We start from the raw sequence: 14212 nt of genomic DNA on the forward strand, positions 1-14212 counted from the left end.
TCCCCCCCCCTTCCTTCTTCTTCCCCCAGCTTTATATGCTGAGCATGACGTCATGTGGTATGGAATACCCCTTTGGTCAGTTGGGGTCAGCTGTCCCAGCTGTGTTCCCTCCCAGCTTCTTGCACACCCTCAGCCTGCTTGCTGGTGGGGTGGTGTGAGCAGCAGAAAAGGCCTTGACTCTGTGTAAGCACTGCTCAGCAGTAACTAGAACATACCTGTGTTATCACCACTGTTTCCAGCACAAATCCAAACCATGGCCCCATCCTAGCTACTGTGAAGAAATTAACTCTATCCCAGTCAAAACCAGCACACATACTTAGTACTGATCTCCTGGAACAGCAGCGCTACCATACAGTTGTGTAATAAGGCTGGGAATTAAAAGGATTTATAAGTGTTGGATGCCTGGGGTTTGTTGGAAATCACTGCTCTAGTCCATTATTTTTAAGACATGACCAGTTGAAGTTCATAAAAATTTGGACACTTTCTCATTAGAAAACTACATCATATGAAGTAAAAGGTGCAGAAGATATTTTTATTGTTCTGCTGTAAAATAAAACTGCTTTTTTTTTTTTGAGCTGGAGAAACAGAAAAGGTCTGTAGTGTTTAAAAAAAAAATCACTGAAGTAATAAATTTGCAAGCCATAAATATTACATAGAAGTGAAATGCTTATTTAGGAGTACTGGAAAATCATGAGGAATCAGAATTTGCATAAGTGAAATCAAACAATGGAAACTAAATGTTTGTTAAAATATTACAGGTAGGGCTGTTTTTGACATACTCAGAGGACATTTATGGTTATATTTCAGTGTGAGAGTATTGATATGTTGATTTATACATACCTTTTCCCTTGTACTTTTTATAATAGCAATTCTGTAGCAGTTATTCACTTCCATTTTTTGAAAGTGTAAAATACAAAACTTCCATATTCCACCTTTTGCTTTGTAGGCAATTTACTCTTAAAGGAGACCATATTAGACCATGTGTGTATATTGTATATATTGTTATGAAGCCAAGTTTGTATTTCAAGTACTAAATAATACCCAGTCTGTTAATTGGATACAGTATCTCTTGTATTTTCAGCAGACCTGAAAAAAAGAGCAGCACTGACATTCGTTCAAAGTTTTGTGATTAAAAAAACATGTTCTTTTAGTCCAAATCATGTCTGAAAATGTATTATACATTTTACATTTCAGGTTCCTTATTGGTTCGAAGACTGATGCTGAAAGGTAAATTAATATACCATGTACAACCATTTGGCTTAATGCCAAATAATGAATTTTGTTCCCTTTAGCCGTTATGACTGCTAATGTTGTGGTTATGGAAACAGATGCAGAACAGATGAGGAAAATAAAGGGAATTAATCATCATAACAAGAAGTAGGATATAGTGTGCAGTTTGTATATTTAACAAGCAAGGAAGAATAGAGGAAAGCAAATACATGAATACAGCTTGTCCCACTACCTAAATGTCAGGCATGTTGTTATAGTTATTTGCACAATTATTCTTGATTACACAGGCAATAATAAAATTCTGAGAGCACTTAGCAGGAATTTCATCTTGACATTTTGTATGGTAAATTAGCAATCATGGAAATAGTTCATTTGAACTTTAAGCGTAATCTAGGACTTGTGTATATATACAACTTATTTTTGTGCGTTGTGCATTACTTGATTCAGCTTTCTTAGAGAAGCAAGTAATAAAACAGTTTTCCGGTGTATATTTGTTGTAGAATGATTATGAGTAGCAATTTTGGGATAACTGAGGCAGCAAAACAAGTATTTCTTCAAATATTTGTCAGTGTGCATTACATTAGATACCTGTGTTTCTTTGTGCATATGAGCACAGAACCTTTAAAAAGCGACCTCTGTCAAAGCCAGTTGTGGTTTTGTGCCTTCGTAGGAGACCTCAAGGTGATGTACATGCCATAGCTCTTACCCCCCCACCCTCTTCTTATGTGCTTGGCAGGGAGATGAGTCCTTAATTTGGTCAAAAATCAATAATAATGTTCTTTGGTTTAGTGGATAATTTCGATCAAGAAACTCTTTGCTTATATTCTCTCCTGCCTCCTTTGTGCTGTAAGCTGAATTGGGGGATTGGTTGGCTGAAAACTAAAACAATAATACAGGGGTCTAGTTTTAACTGGGATTGCTTTCCTGATCACGTTTGCCACTGGGTTGCACAAATCCTTCAATCAGAATAAGCAGTTGGGTTTCAGGAACTAGGACAAGAAGAAGCAGTAGCGAGGGAGGAGGGCAGGACCACCTTTCTGAGTACACGGCATTTTATTACTCTGATTCCACTGTAATTTTAAGGCAGTCTAAAACCTGATTGCTGAAAAAAGTACATTGCACCCTTTCCTCTGCCGCCTATCTTGGGGCCCTTGCTTATGTCTGCATTAGTCACATAGCAGCATATTGAATCAGTGCTATACCAAAATAAAGTGTAGTTCATCGTGTTTAGGTGTGATCTAATGGAAATATTCCAGCAGTTTTTCATTGAGGTTCAGTCCACCAGAGTATAAGTGACAACAGGTCTTCAGCTTGATTTTTCAAGTCTGCAAGGTCACTTTGTATATTCTGCTCACGTTTGTGAAACAGTACTCCCTCAGCTTAGTTCTCTCAGATTAGTAGAGATGTAGTATTTGATCTGGTAGAACAGTACTTCAAACTTGTTTGCCTGATGCTATCGATGCTTTAAATTCCTGGATACATCACTGCTTGTTAGTCTCATAGAATAAGACCTGGCTGTCCTGGTGCTCAAGGAAGAGTGATCACTTTTGATGTGGTAACTGGTTCTTGGATGTACATTCAGCATGGATCTCTTAGTTCATCCCTTGCTTTCAGAGTCCTCATCTGACATAGACCTCAAGTTAAAGGAGAATTGACTGTTCCTCTGCATAAGCAGAGGACACAGCTTTACAAAAGATTCTGGACCCATGTGAAGGGAATGGGATCCCCATTGACTGACATCTCAAAGAACTGCGGTTGCTTTTGGAAAGGGAACTGTTCTGTCTACTGTTTTGCATATTCCTCCAAAAGAGTACTTCTTAAACTTGTTTCTTGAACAAACTGGATTTTGCATTAGAAAAAAAGACAGTGACTAAAAGAAAAGTTAAAACGGAATAAATTTAAGAAAAGAGCCCAGGAACATAAAGTAGAAAGATATACAGAGATATAGATATGTTTTATATATATGCATCTCTATTTTATATTGATGCATACTTAGATAATGTATACTTATGTATAAAATAAATAATATATAATCATATGTAAGATATACAATTATGTGTTTACATATACGTATCTACTTTAGAAGTTCAAAGTTGTTAATCTTTTTATGCCCTCATTGTTTGTTTCAGAGTGGTGAACCAGTATCAGGAGTTAGTACAAAATGAAGCTAAATGTCCTGTGAAAATATTTCATAATTCAGGTGGATCAGTCAATCTTAGTCATCTTTCTCCAGGGAAGGAAATGGAAGTGAGTTTATCGAGCCATACATTTCTTCTATTTGCACTTGATTATTGAATTATTCTAATAATTTTTGCTATCCACATTTAAAAGTAAAAGAACCTGAAAATTTCATTATGAATGAATTTTTAAATGCTTTATTGTCATAATCATTCAGAGTGAGTATACTGGAAAAGTTAGAGGAAAGCATTTTTGTTTTCACTGTTCAAATATTGTGTCTTTTAGCTATGTCTTTTTTTAGCCATGTATATATAGTATAGTTAGCTCCAAGGTTTTGTTGTATCATTTTCCCCTGTTCAGATGAACCTTTCACAGGGCAATATAGTAAAATGCAGCTATGCATTTTATTTTACAGGTCAGTAAACACAGAAGCAGATGTAGTAGCTGAACTTCTTTTCTTTTACCTTTAGAAATTATTAAAATTATTTTCTCTTTAGTTTGAAGGTGAAAACTTAAAAAAAAAAAAAAAACAACCACCAAAAAACCCACAAACCAACACCAAAACCTTTAAAGTGCATATGTTTGTATGCACACATCCGGTAGAAATTCCCGCATTCCCAAATTTTCATGCCTGTTGGCATTGCCTTGTGTTTTACTTGCTGCTTCTGGCTTTGTTGGTCAGATTCAGTATGCTGGTGGTGAACTGTATTTATGCACCAACTAGTAAATGAATTTTGTATCCGTTGGGCTATTTCCTTTGCTACGCCTTTCTCCAAATATCTACTTTAAACTGCAACAGCATTGCTCTGAAAGAGGTAGCCCTTGGCAGCAGCCAGAAGAGCAGCATGCAGAGGCTGGCAGTTGCAGAAAGGAATATGAGTGTTTCTGTATGTGTGTATACACATACAGACATGCGCATGCGCGTGCGTGTATTTTTTTAATATATATTATATAATATTTATATATATTTTTAATATATATAAAAATCATAGAATAACTTAGGGTGGGAGGATACTTCTGGAAGTCATCTCGTCCGGGTGTCCAAGCCCCCACCAAAAGCTGGACCAAGGTTACTCGGGTTATTCTACTTAATGATCTAGTCCTCTTTTGAATGGGGCATTAGTCTTTATTTTCAGAATGAGGAAAGCAGTTTATAATAGTAGAAGGGAAAGGTAATCCTCGGAATTTTCCTCAAAAGATTCTTTTTTATAAGCAAGCAATTGGAAACATGTAGAGGAAGTGTCTCTTATTACTGAGAATCAGTGGAAACTAAGCTATCCAAAAAGGTTGATACTGCACAATGGTGGATGCTCTGATTTGTTAGCCCATGCACATCTAATCTAGGCTCCAGCACTGAAATATTCCATTCAGTGTACTGAGAGCCTCATTTTCTAGTTTCAGCAGTTTTTGAACTATGTGTTTGTTTAGACACTACTTTCATTTATCGGATACCTGCTTTATAGTTAAAAATATATAGACTATAACTGTAAATGTCTTTCGCTGTGGAGTCTTTTGACAGTGTCAGCTATTGGAATTGAGGATTTAGGGTCTGTTGTGAGTGACTGGAAACTACAGACTTGATTAGCTGAAGTTAATTTATGCTCAAACAACCTGATAAGTACGCTGTAAGAACAAACAGAAAGGGAGCACCTTTCCTCTAAAAAGATTGGTAAAGTTCTGATCCCACTGAAGTCAATGGGATTTTCCTGAACGTATTTAAATTCCTGCTTCCAGAATCAGGAAATCTGATCCTGTTCTCTAAATCCTTATTGGTTGGAAATGGCAGATGTATGCAGATGGTAAATGAATGAAATAATGTAATTTTTTCAAGTAAGACCAAATTGTCCTTTTGTTTAACATGCATCTGACACTCTTGCATTTGTGAAAAGTTACTAAGAAGGATTTCAGAATTGCAGAAAAAAGTGAAACACCTTAATTTGTTTCTTTTTCTTTTTTTTTTTTTTTTGCTCGGTTTAAATTTTACTGGCACTTTCAAGCTGCTTCTTGATGGTAAGCATTTTATCTGAAGAGAGTCAGTCATAGGCTATCTTTTTAAAATAAATAAATAAAAATCTGAAATGTTTGAAAGGAATTTTGTCATGGTTTTGAGAAGTCTAATACAAATTAATTGAATTGTCTTTTCTGTCAAATATGTGGAAGCTCACGTTATTGCTGTGGTAGTGTTAATTTCTCTTTCCTCCTAGCAGCCAGAAAGTATATCAGGCTCTGTTCAGTCTTCAGTATTGGGGAAAGGTGTAAAACACCGACCTCCTCCCATCAAATTACCTTCAAGTTCAGGAAGTAGCTCTTCAGGTAATTATTTATTGACTTGGGCGTCTCCTTTCTATATGTTCTGCCTATTGTAAAATGACATGATATCTCTTTAGTAAAGATTTAATTAAAAAAAAAATATCTTCTCTGTGAAAAGAGCATCATTGCATTGATTTCTGATTATATTGTTCACAAAATTGTATCCTAACAAATATTCGAGTTAACATGTACTTAGAGAACAATAATGTATTTTAATTATGCTTTTTCAGGTAATATTTTTAGTCCACAACAGTCAAGTGGCCATCTAAAATCCCCAACTCCTCCTCCTCCTTCTAAGCCTCCTGGTCTTTCTCGGAAACAATCTATGGATCTTAATCAAGTTAGCATGCTCTCTCCAGCTGCCATGTCTCCTGCGAGCTCTTCACAAAGTGAGTCACGACCTAAATTCTCCATTAAATCTTAGGCTTTTGCATAAATGCTTCCTGAGATAAACTTCTTAACCTGTGGAATGATGAAACTTAAGTGTACAGTGTACCCTAAATTGTATAAGTTGTGCAGCTTTAGGCAGGTCTCTTGTTCACTGTATGTATTTTATGTTTATTGTAACTGTGTTTGTTTTTTCTGTATATATGTATGCACCCTCTGTGTATACGTTTTAATACATTTTATGCGATTAGTATGATCTCCTCATTTATGAAAGGCTGGTAGACAATGTGATGAGATAAAATTCCAAAGTGTAGATTTTTTCCTCCAGTGTAAAAACAGTATGTTAGATCAGTTTGCCTTTACATAATTTAAGCATCTGGTTTTTTAAATGTTATAGGAGCTGGTGCAGTTGTATCTCTATGTATGTATATAATCTGATCAGTCCCAAGGTGGTGATACAATAAACGATAAGATGATTTTTTAAAACACTCCTACACTGTTTTACAAATCATTGCTGATTGCAAGTGTGGTGGTGATGCTGCTGCTGCTGATAGCACCGTATTCTCAGGTGTTAAAATGTAAATTTCAATAATAAGTGACATCCTAGTTCAAGTATTTTCATTAAAACTGACAGGGTCATTGTAATCATAGCTATAGATCATAAACATTTTTTTAAGTATGTATGTGTCTTGAGACATCTCGTGAACAGATTTGTACAAAGAGAAATTATAGCTGCAGTTTTTCAGGGTTTTTATGAATAATTGTATACTGCACGTTCCAGTATCCTGCACAGTATTATAATATGCTTTTTGCATTAAATAATTTTAAATCTGGATAGCTCAAAAGGTGTAACTTTTCTACCTTCTTGTTTTGCACAAAGAAAAAAAGAAAACTTTTTTATAAGTTTTCTTCTAACATATTTACCCTTTTTATGTTAGTGCTATGAATTGTGTAAATCTGCTGCACACAGTTGTTACTTGAAGGCTCTGGTCACAACAGCTGGACATTCACATCTATTTCATTTCTTTCTGCAGGACATGAATGAAGCTTTAAAAAAAAACAAAAAAACCACCTCAAGCTTTTTGGGGTTTTTGTTTTGTTTTTCTATTGATAAACTGTGCTTACTGCATCCACAACAAATATAGCTATACATGCTGCATTTAAGCAGAAGGAATTACACAATAATTTTTAAAGATGCAGTATTATTCTCTGATTCTTAAATATTAAAAAAAATATTTTTATTTGATCAAAATTTGGCAAATGGGAGTTTAGCTATCTGATGAAATTTAGATCAACCCCATGATTATTAAAATAGTATATGTTCTTTGTTGAATCTGTTGTTTTCCATGATATGTTTTTAACACGATGCTATTGTGCAGGCAGTGCATATAGACTATATGTTTAACATTTTAGGACAAAAACATTAATTAGGTTAAAAAGGTCACTAAGAAATTGTTTGATTTCAGTATTTCTGAATGGAGTTATGACTTAATGTACGATAAATTATGGAAGGACTTAATGGAGGATACAAATCAGTGTATGGCTTAAGGAACTGAGCATGGAGAATGGGTTTTCTGTGTGATACTGCATCCTTAACAATGAGTGCGTGCTGCAACACTCGTGTCATGTAGAAATTAACATTGCAGTCTAAAAAACGGAACAAATTGTCAGTGCTAAATAAGATTCCATTAACCTTATTATACAAAAAGGACTGGCCTTTTGTAACAAACTAGCACTTTTTATTTTTCTCAATGAGCAGGGTCTGGAACTCCTAAACCATCTACTCCTACTCCAACCAACACCCCTTCATCGACCCCACACCCTCCTGATGCTCAGAGCTCAACTCCTATTACCCCTTCTGCCACCCCTACTCCCCAAGATTCAGGCTTCACCCCTCAGCCCACTTTGTTAACCCCATTTGCTCAGCAGCAAATGTCTCTGAGCCAGGCACTGCCTGTAATGACCATTCCTCTTTCCACCATGGTAACATCCATTACTACAGGAACAACCTCCACCCAGGTCATGGCAAACCCTGCAGGACTTAACTTCATCAATGTAGTGGGCTCTGTGTGGTAAGTTTTTTGTTATGATGGTTTCTTAATTTGCCCTGGGTGGGTTGGTGGTTGGGAGGGTGGGAGTGGTACAGGACTGTCCAGCATCCGTTAGAATAGGATCTGCAATGCAAGAAGGTCGTTCACTTTGTAATTATAAAGTGAAGAGCGACTAGAAACTATTTGTATTTCTCAAATATAAGGCACCTACTATCAGAATATTGAAAAGGTCTATTAAGAAAACTCTGCTTTCAGTTTTTTGGATGCATATAGTTGAATTTCATCAGGTTTAACCTCAATTTAAGTGGTTTCTGAGGTTTTGCTCTTTAAGTTTGAAAACTTTTTTTATTGATCAGAGAGGAAGTGGAATATCATATGCAGACCATTCGAAATGAAAAATGGAAAGAGGTTTGATATTAAAGTGCCTATGAATGAAAAGTTGTATATAAAATACAAGAAAACAACAAATCTGTTTTCTAACAATTTAATCAATCATTGAGGTTAAACATTCTTTGATCCTTAAAACTCATTTTGTGGTTTAAAAAAATAAATGCTGCTGTCAAGAATAGATTGCGTGGTATAATGTGAACTGCTTTTTAGACTAAATGAAATTCTGTGATCAATATAAAATGGTCAGTGTAAGACACACAGCGTGCTTCGATGCAAGTATCAGACACTTAAATTACTCATCCAAGGTGTTCAGCGGTTGATCACTGCTGATTAATTAGAGAGGTCTTTTTATAGTGCAACAAGAAAACACAAACCTGTTCCTTAACTTTTTGTTATCATAGTACAACCATTTTGAATCTTTCTGTTGATCTTTCAGTATTTCTAGAATAAAAGAATCACTTGTGTTTTATTTGCCATAATTTATACCAAAGAAAAAATTCATCTATACCAAGAATATGGATTTACGTATTTGTTATACCCTAGGCATAACAATTTTTTAAGCTGCCTTGATGCTTTATCCATAATCACATTTACAGCAAACAATTGATTTACTTGTCATGAGACAGAGGGCAAAAATTTAGTTACTCAGATTTGCTTGTACCACTTGGGTTTGATGTGTTGTCTTTCCTCTTCTACAGTGGAGCGCAGACACTGATGAGTGGTTCAAACCCTATGTTGGGGTGCAACACTGGTGCCATAGCCCCTGCAGGTATAAATCTGAGTGGCATTTTACCATCAGGAGGTCTGGTACCAAGTGCGCTGCCTGCTGCAATGCAGTCTGCCTCTCAAGCAGGTTAGTGTGAATAAGTTGAAAAGCCACCCTTCAGATAGGGACAGTGTGAAAACATGAGAACAATGGGCAAAAGTGGCCATTGTGTAAATAGATTGTGTATTTGATGGCTGGAGCTCCAGAACGACATACATATTTTTGCATTCAAAGAGTAGGCTATGTTTGTGATTGTTTGAAACTGATTTTGAGGAGCTAGACTGGGGAGAGGTACTTTAAACCTGGATTGTTTGGTATGCTTGGTAGGAAGTTTGAGATAAACTCCGAATTCAAATGCAACGTTAATAATGATGACTGCCAGAAAAAAAGGCATGACTGAACTTAGAAAGAGGCATCACTTTTTAAACATGCGGGGCATTTTATTCTGTCAGTGGTACTGCTTTATTCTAGTAGGACAATTAATCAGTTCCTTATTGCCTTCAAATATGACTATATAAATCTGTATGCCTCAGTATGCATTACAGCAGCATTTAAATTCTTAGTTTGTTCTGAAAAAATAATAAAGACAAAAAAAACCCTAATGTATGCTTATGGAATCAGAAGTATAGAAGAGACTTCAAGATACCCATCCCTTACACTGAGGCAGAGTCAGATCTGTCTAAACCATACTGAACCAATGCTTATCTAAACTGGCTTTAAATACCTTCACTACAGAAGATTCCGGTCTCCCTCGGTAGCTGTTTGGAGTAGTTCATTATCCGTACAAAATGTTTCCTTCTAATTGCAGTGCATCTCCTTAATTGTGAATTAATTTTTTTTTTTTCTCCTGTTCCTTGCAGACATGAAAAATAGTTGCTCACCCTTTCTCTTTACCTTCTAAGTATCAAACATGCTGTCATGTCCCACATTTGTCTTCTCTTTCTGATAGGTGGTCGTATTTTTCAAATCTTTCATAATCCTGTCACTTTTTTCTAGACTGTCCAATTTGCTTACATCCTTCTTAAAATGTGATAACCAAAACTGGACACAAGCCTGAGCTTGGCTGATTTACCACTGTGGAGCACAGCAGAATAAATGCATCTCATCTCTTTCACAACATTCCCGTTAACATTTCCCCAAATGAGGTCTGCCTATTTTTTATTTGTATTTTTCGCAACAGCATTACATTAAAGTTAAGAGTGGCTTTACTGGTTTAGGCCAAAAATCCATCCAGTTTATATTCTGTCTCTGACAGTCGCCATTAGAGGATACTTAGAGGACAGTTTAAGATGAGGCGAAAGTGTGAAGTGACACATCCCTTGTATACAAGTGTACCTCTTCCGGCAATCTACAGCTTTGAGACTTTCTCAGCTGAAGACTATCCACGTGGATCTTTGTGCTTAATATCCTGTGCTACACTTCAAGTCTGTGGATTTATCTAATTGGTTTTTGAACCCATTTATATTTCTGGCATCTGTGGCATCTTGTGACAGTGAGTTTTATAAATGTAAACTGTGTGAAGAGGTTCTTTTCTTTTGTGTGTTCTGTAGTTTGTGATATGGATGATTTGGATATGTTTGTGACTTGCTGTAACTTCTCATGTCCTTTCTTGCTGTATAGACACAAAGCCAGTTACTCACAATTTTGTACTTGTTCATTTGTCGTCTTCTAATTCAATGTTATTGATTCTTGGACCCTTTCTTCAATTCCCTAGGATCACTTTTAATTCTAATTCTGTCCTTTCAATCACTATCAACCGTTATCAGTTTGGTGTCACAGATTTTTCCATGCTACGCTGTCGCCCACGTAACAGATGGGAGTAGTGAGCTGAGCTAGGTCGGTGGCAGACCTCTGGGGGATTCTGTTTGACAGCCGCTGCTTTACTGGAGCATTTGTATCAGTTCTATACCAACTCATAGCGTACTACACGTACATCTTTTTTAGCATAGCTTTGAAGAGTGCCACGTGGAATAATTGCAAAAGCTCTACAAGTCAGATACATCTTGCCAGAAGTCCTTGGAGGGGGGTGCGCAGTTGCTAAGATTTTGGGTGGGATTGTTTTCTGTTAATGATGGAGAAACTGAGAGCCTGTTATTTCACTGAGCCCTTGGACATTTCTGGATTTACTGTACAAAGAGTAAAACTTCTTAAAGCCAAAAGAAGAAACACTGAAGAATAACTGCTATGATATTCTCCACCTTCACCTTTGTTTAAATGCATTAACAGGTAATAGGTTACGGGGTACAGTATTTAGTAGCGATACAGTTTTCTTTCTGTTTAGTCAGCTCTCTTTAACTTTGAAACTGGATAACTATGAACTCAACATTACGGAAAATGCAGCATTGTATTAAGTATAAAATTTAAACTTGCCAGTTTTCCAACTTCTTCCAAATGCTTAGAAATGATCCCAGTGGAAAGGGGTATTAATTGCAACACACATATATAATTAAGTAAAGACTTCCTACTAATAAAAAGATGTTTTCTTTAACAGGCAGCCCCTTTGGTTTGAAAAATGCATCAAATCTTCGGCCCTTAAATCTTCTACAGGTAATTGATATACTTGGAGACAATAATAATGATAATTTCTTAATTTTCTTTAGAGACGTGTTTAGTGCTGCTTACTGCATTGCCCCCCACAGATCTTTGAAGCCAGTTCATCAGACAAGCCATTTACTGCAAATTCTAATTGCTTATTTAAAACACTTAGAACAAGAGAAAAGCTACTTCCAAAAAGATACCAGGTGGAAATTATATTCTTAGCTCAAAATTATTTTCTTAGCTCAGAACAAAGCAGCTAGTGTTCTCAATAACAGTCTAAAAATGCTGACTTTTGAATTCAAGAGATTAATCCTAAAATACAATCTTCTATTTTCAGTATTTGCCTAAGCTTTTATTGCAAATCAGTCTTTAAACTGAAGTTATGATTATTTTAAAAGTACAAAACAATACAGTGGCATCACTCAGGGGTTACACATACAAGGCCTAAAAGCTGAGCTGAACGTGCACAGGCAGGTGCAGTAATAGCTTTAAAGAGCTTCTAGTAATGGAAATAGAAGGTCATGTAAGATAGGGAGTTTAGGAGGTCGGTAAATGTTTTCTTTCCACTAAGCATACATACAAATACAAACGTGAGCAAAAGTTACTTATTTTGTCAGAGCTCCATTCAAAAGCAGAATAGGGAGTGTTTGTGGAACCGGGTGTAGTTCCTGGATCTCGAAGTCAGCTGCAAGTTACAGCAGGTGCAGAAGTGCAGCTCCAGTGTTCCACAAATGTTGCACCATGCTTCAAAAAATTAATACCAGTAAAAGATTAACTGTAGCTCTGCTACTTCCTCCTCCCACTCCTGTACACACTCCAGAAACACGGAAAAGGGTAGGCACAGGAGGCAGTTATGCTGGAGTAGACCTCTTCTATAAAATTTAATGCTCGTATTTGAAATTCCGTGCTGAAGTACATCTTTTCAAGCTACCTCTGCCACTTGTATAAGCCAAGAATAATTTGGCTGAAATCAGTGCAATTAAAGCTGGGGTGAGGGAGAAGAATCAAGACTGTTTCACTTCAACTTTTCTTTTTTTGCATCAGACCTTGTACCTTGTTGATTGGAAGCATTTATTAAAATTCATTGGAATATTTTGAAAGTGAGAATAATACATAGTGCTTTTGAAGACTAGCCTTTACATTTCTAGTATCAGTACAATCTCTACTATATTAATTAGAATAATAAACATGTATTTTCCTGTGGAAATACCTTGCTCTAATTTAATGCAGGTTTGTTTTCTGAGCATAAGGCTTTTTCACAAATAACACCAATTGTAAACTGATTCATTTTAAAGGATTTTTAAAAAACCAAAACAAAAACAAACCTCCAAGGAGTACGTCATTACCAATGTCATGCTCATCCTAGGACAGTGGGAAACTCAGCAGTTCGATTGAATTATGCCTTTTGTTTTTAATCTTCAACAGCTTCCAGGTGGTTCACTTATTTTTAACCCATTCCAGCAGCAGCAGCTGTCACAGTTTTCTCCACAGCAACAGTCTCAGCAGGCTACAACCTGTAGTCCTCAGCAACAGGGAGAACAGGCGTGTGCTAACAGCCCTTAGCCTGGGGTGCATGGATGAAACAGTTTCTCCCATTCTCCCCATCTCCCCAAGTAAATGAGCCTTTACACAACAGATCTGAAGCAGAGGGGGAGGAAAGTCTTCCTCCATAAACCTTCTCAAGCTGCAAAGACTGCAGTGGCTTTGTTGCTGTGGCTGGAGCTGGGTTATACTCCTTTATTTATATCCTGTATAGAAGAGCTATAACAAAACAACTGGCTGAGCGTTGTCTTACTCTAGCACAAAGAGAGCCAGCCCACTGTACGAGTGGTGTAAAATCAGCTTAGCATTGTCCTGTTTGCCATAACTAGCGGATACATCAGATGAACAGGGAAGAAACACAGGCAGGATTACTAGAGTAACTAAAACTTCTTACTTAACACTGCTGTGAGTTGGCTTATGATCCTCACTGCTGTGGTTCAACAGAATTGTTCTCTTCGCACCAGAGAAAGTATCAGTTGGCTTTAAAGCTGTAATCTTAAGACACTTGCTCCACTGCTGCCTCTATTTAGTGTTAAAGGCTTTAATCGGTGAAGAAGTCTGAAGTCTTGATGGAGACCGATCTGTCTGTTCTCAAAAGGACAAATTTTGAGTGGTTGGTTCTACCTGTGCCTAAAAATCTTCCCAGCACTAATGCAGCAATTTGGGAAAACTAGCTGCTCTGCTCTTGTGTTCTTTATCTTTTGTCTTCCCAGACATGCAAGACTTCTGTTTACCAAATAGTCTCTACTGGATACTCAGATTGTCATAACAATTTTGCTTGTGCTACTGTAGACTGTTCATAAAGAAGATGCCTCTTTAA

The 14212-nt window shown here is 36.7% G+C and overlaps 1 protein-coding gene across 7 annotated transcripts in view; it reads left to right on the top strand.

The window, feature by feature from the left end:
- The window catches only part of SUPT20H (suppressor of Ty 20 homolog (S. cerevisiae)), a 35226-nt gene that overhangs the window by 17460 nt on the left and 3554 nt on the right, over positions 1–14212 (top strand). For 3 of the 7 annotated variants that reach the window (XM_009327707.1, XM_009327705.1, XM_009327708.1), the window contains exons 14-20: positions 1195–1227; positions 3360–3477; positions 5613–5721; positions 5949–6107; positions 7865–8177; positions 9245–9399; positions 11804–11859. In XM_009327707.1, the coding sequence (XP_009325982.1) occupies positions 1195–1227; positions 3360–3477; positions 5613–5721; positions 5949–6107; positions 7865–8177; positions 9245–9399; positions 11804–11859 (943 nt within the window). The remainder of the gene's footprint in view (positions 1–1194; positions 1228–3359; positions 3478–5612; positions 5722–5948; positions 6108–7864; positions 8178–9244; positions 9400–11803; positions 11860–14212) is intronic. The other 4 variants (XM_009327711.1, XM_009327710.1, XM_009327709.1 and 1 more) reach the window with 3 other exon arrangements.

The sequence above is a fragment of the Pygoscelis adeliae genome, unplaced genomic scaffold (assembly GCF_000699105.1).
Source record: "Pygoscelis adeliae isolate BGI_AS28 unplaced genomic scaffold, ASM69910v1 Scaffold14, whole genome shotgun sequence".
NCBI classification, from domain to species: Eukaryota; Metazoa; Chordata; class Aves; order Sphenisciformes; family Spheniscidae; genus Pygoscelis; species Pygoscelis adeliae.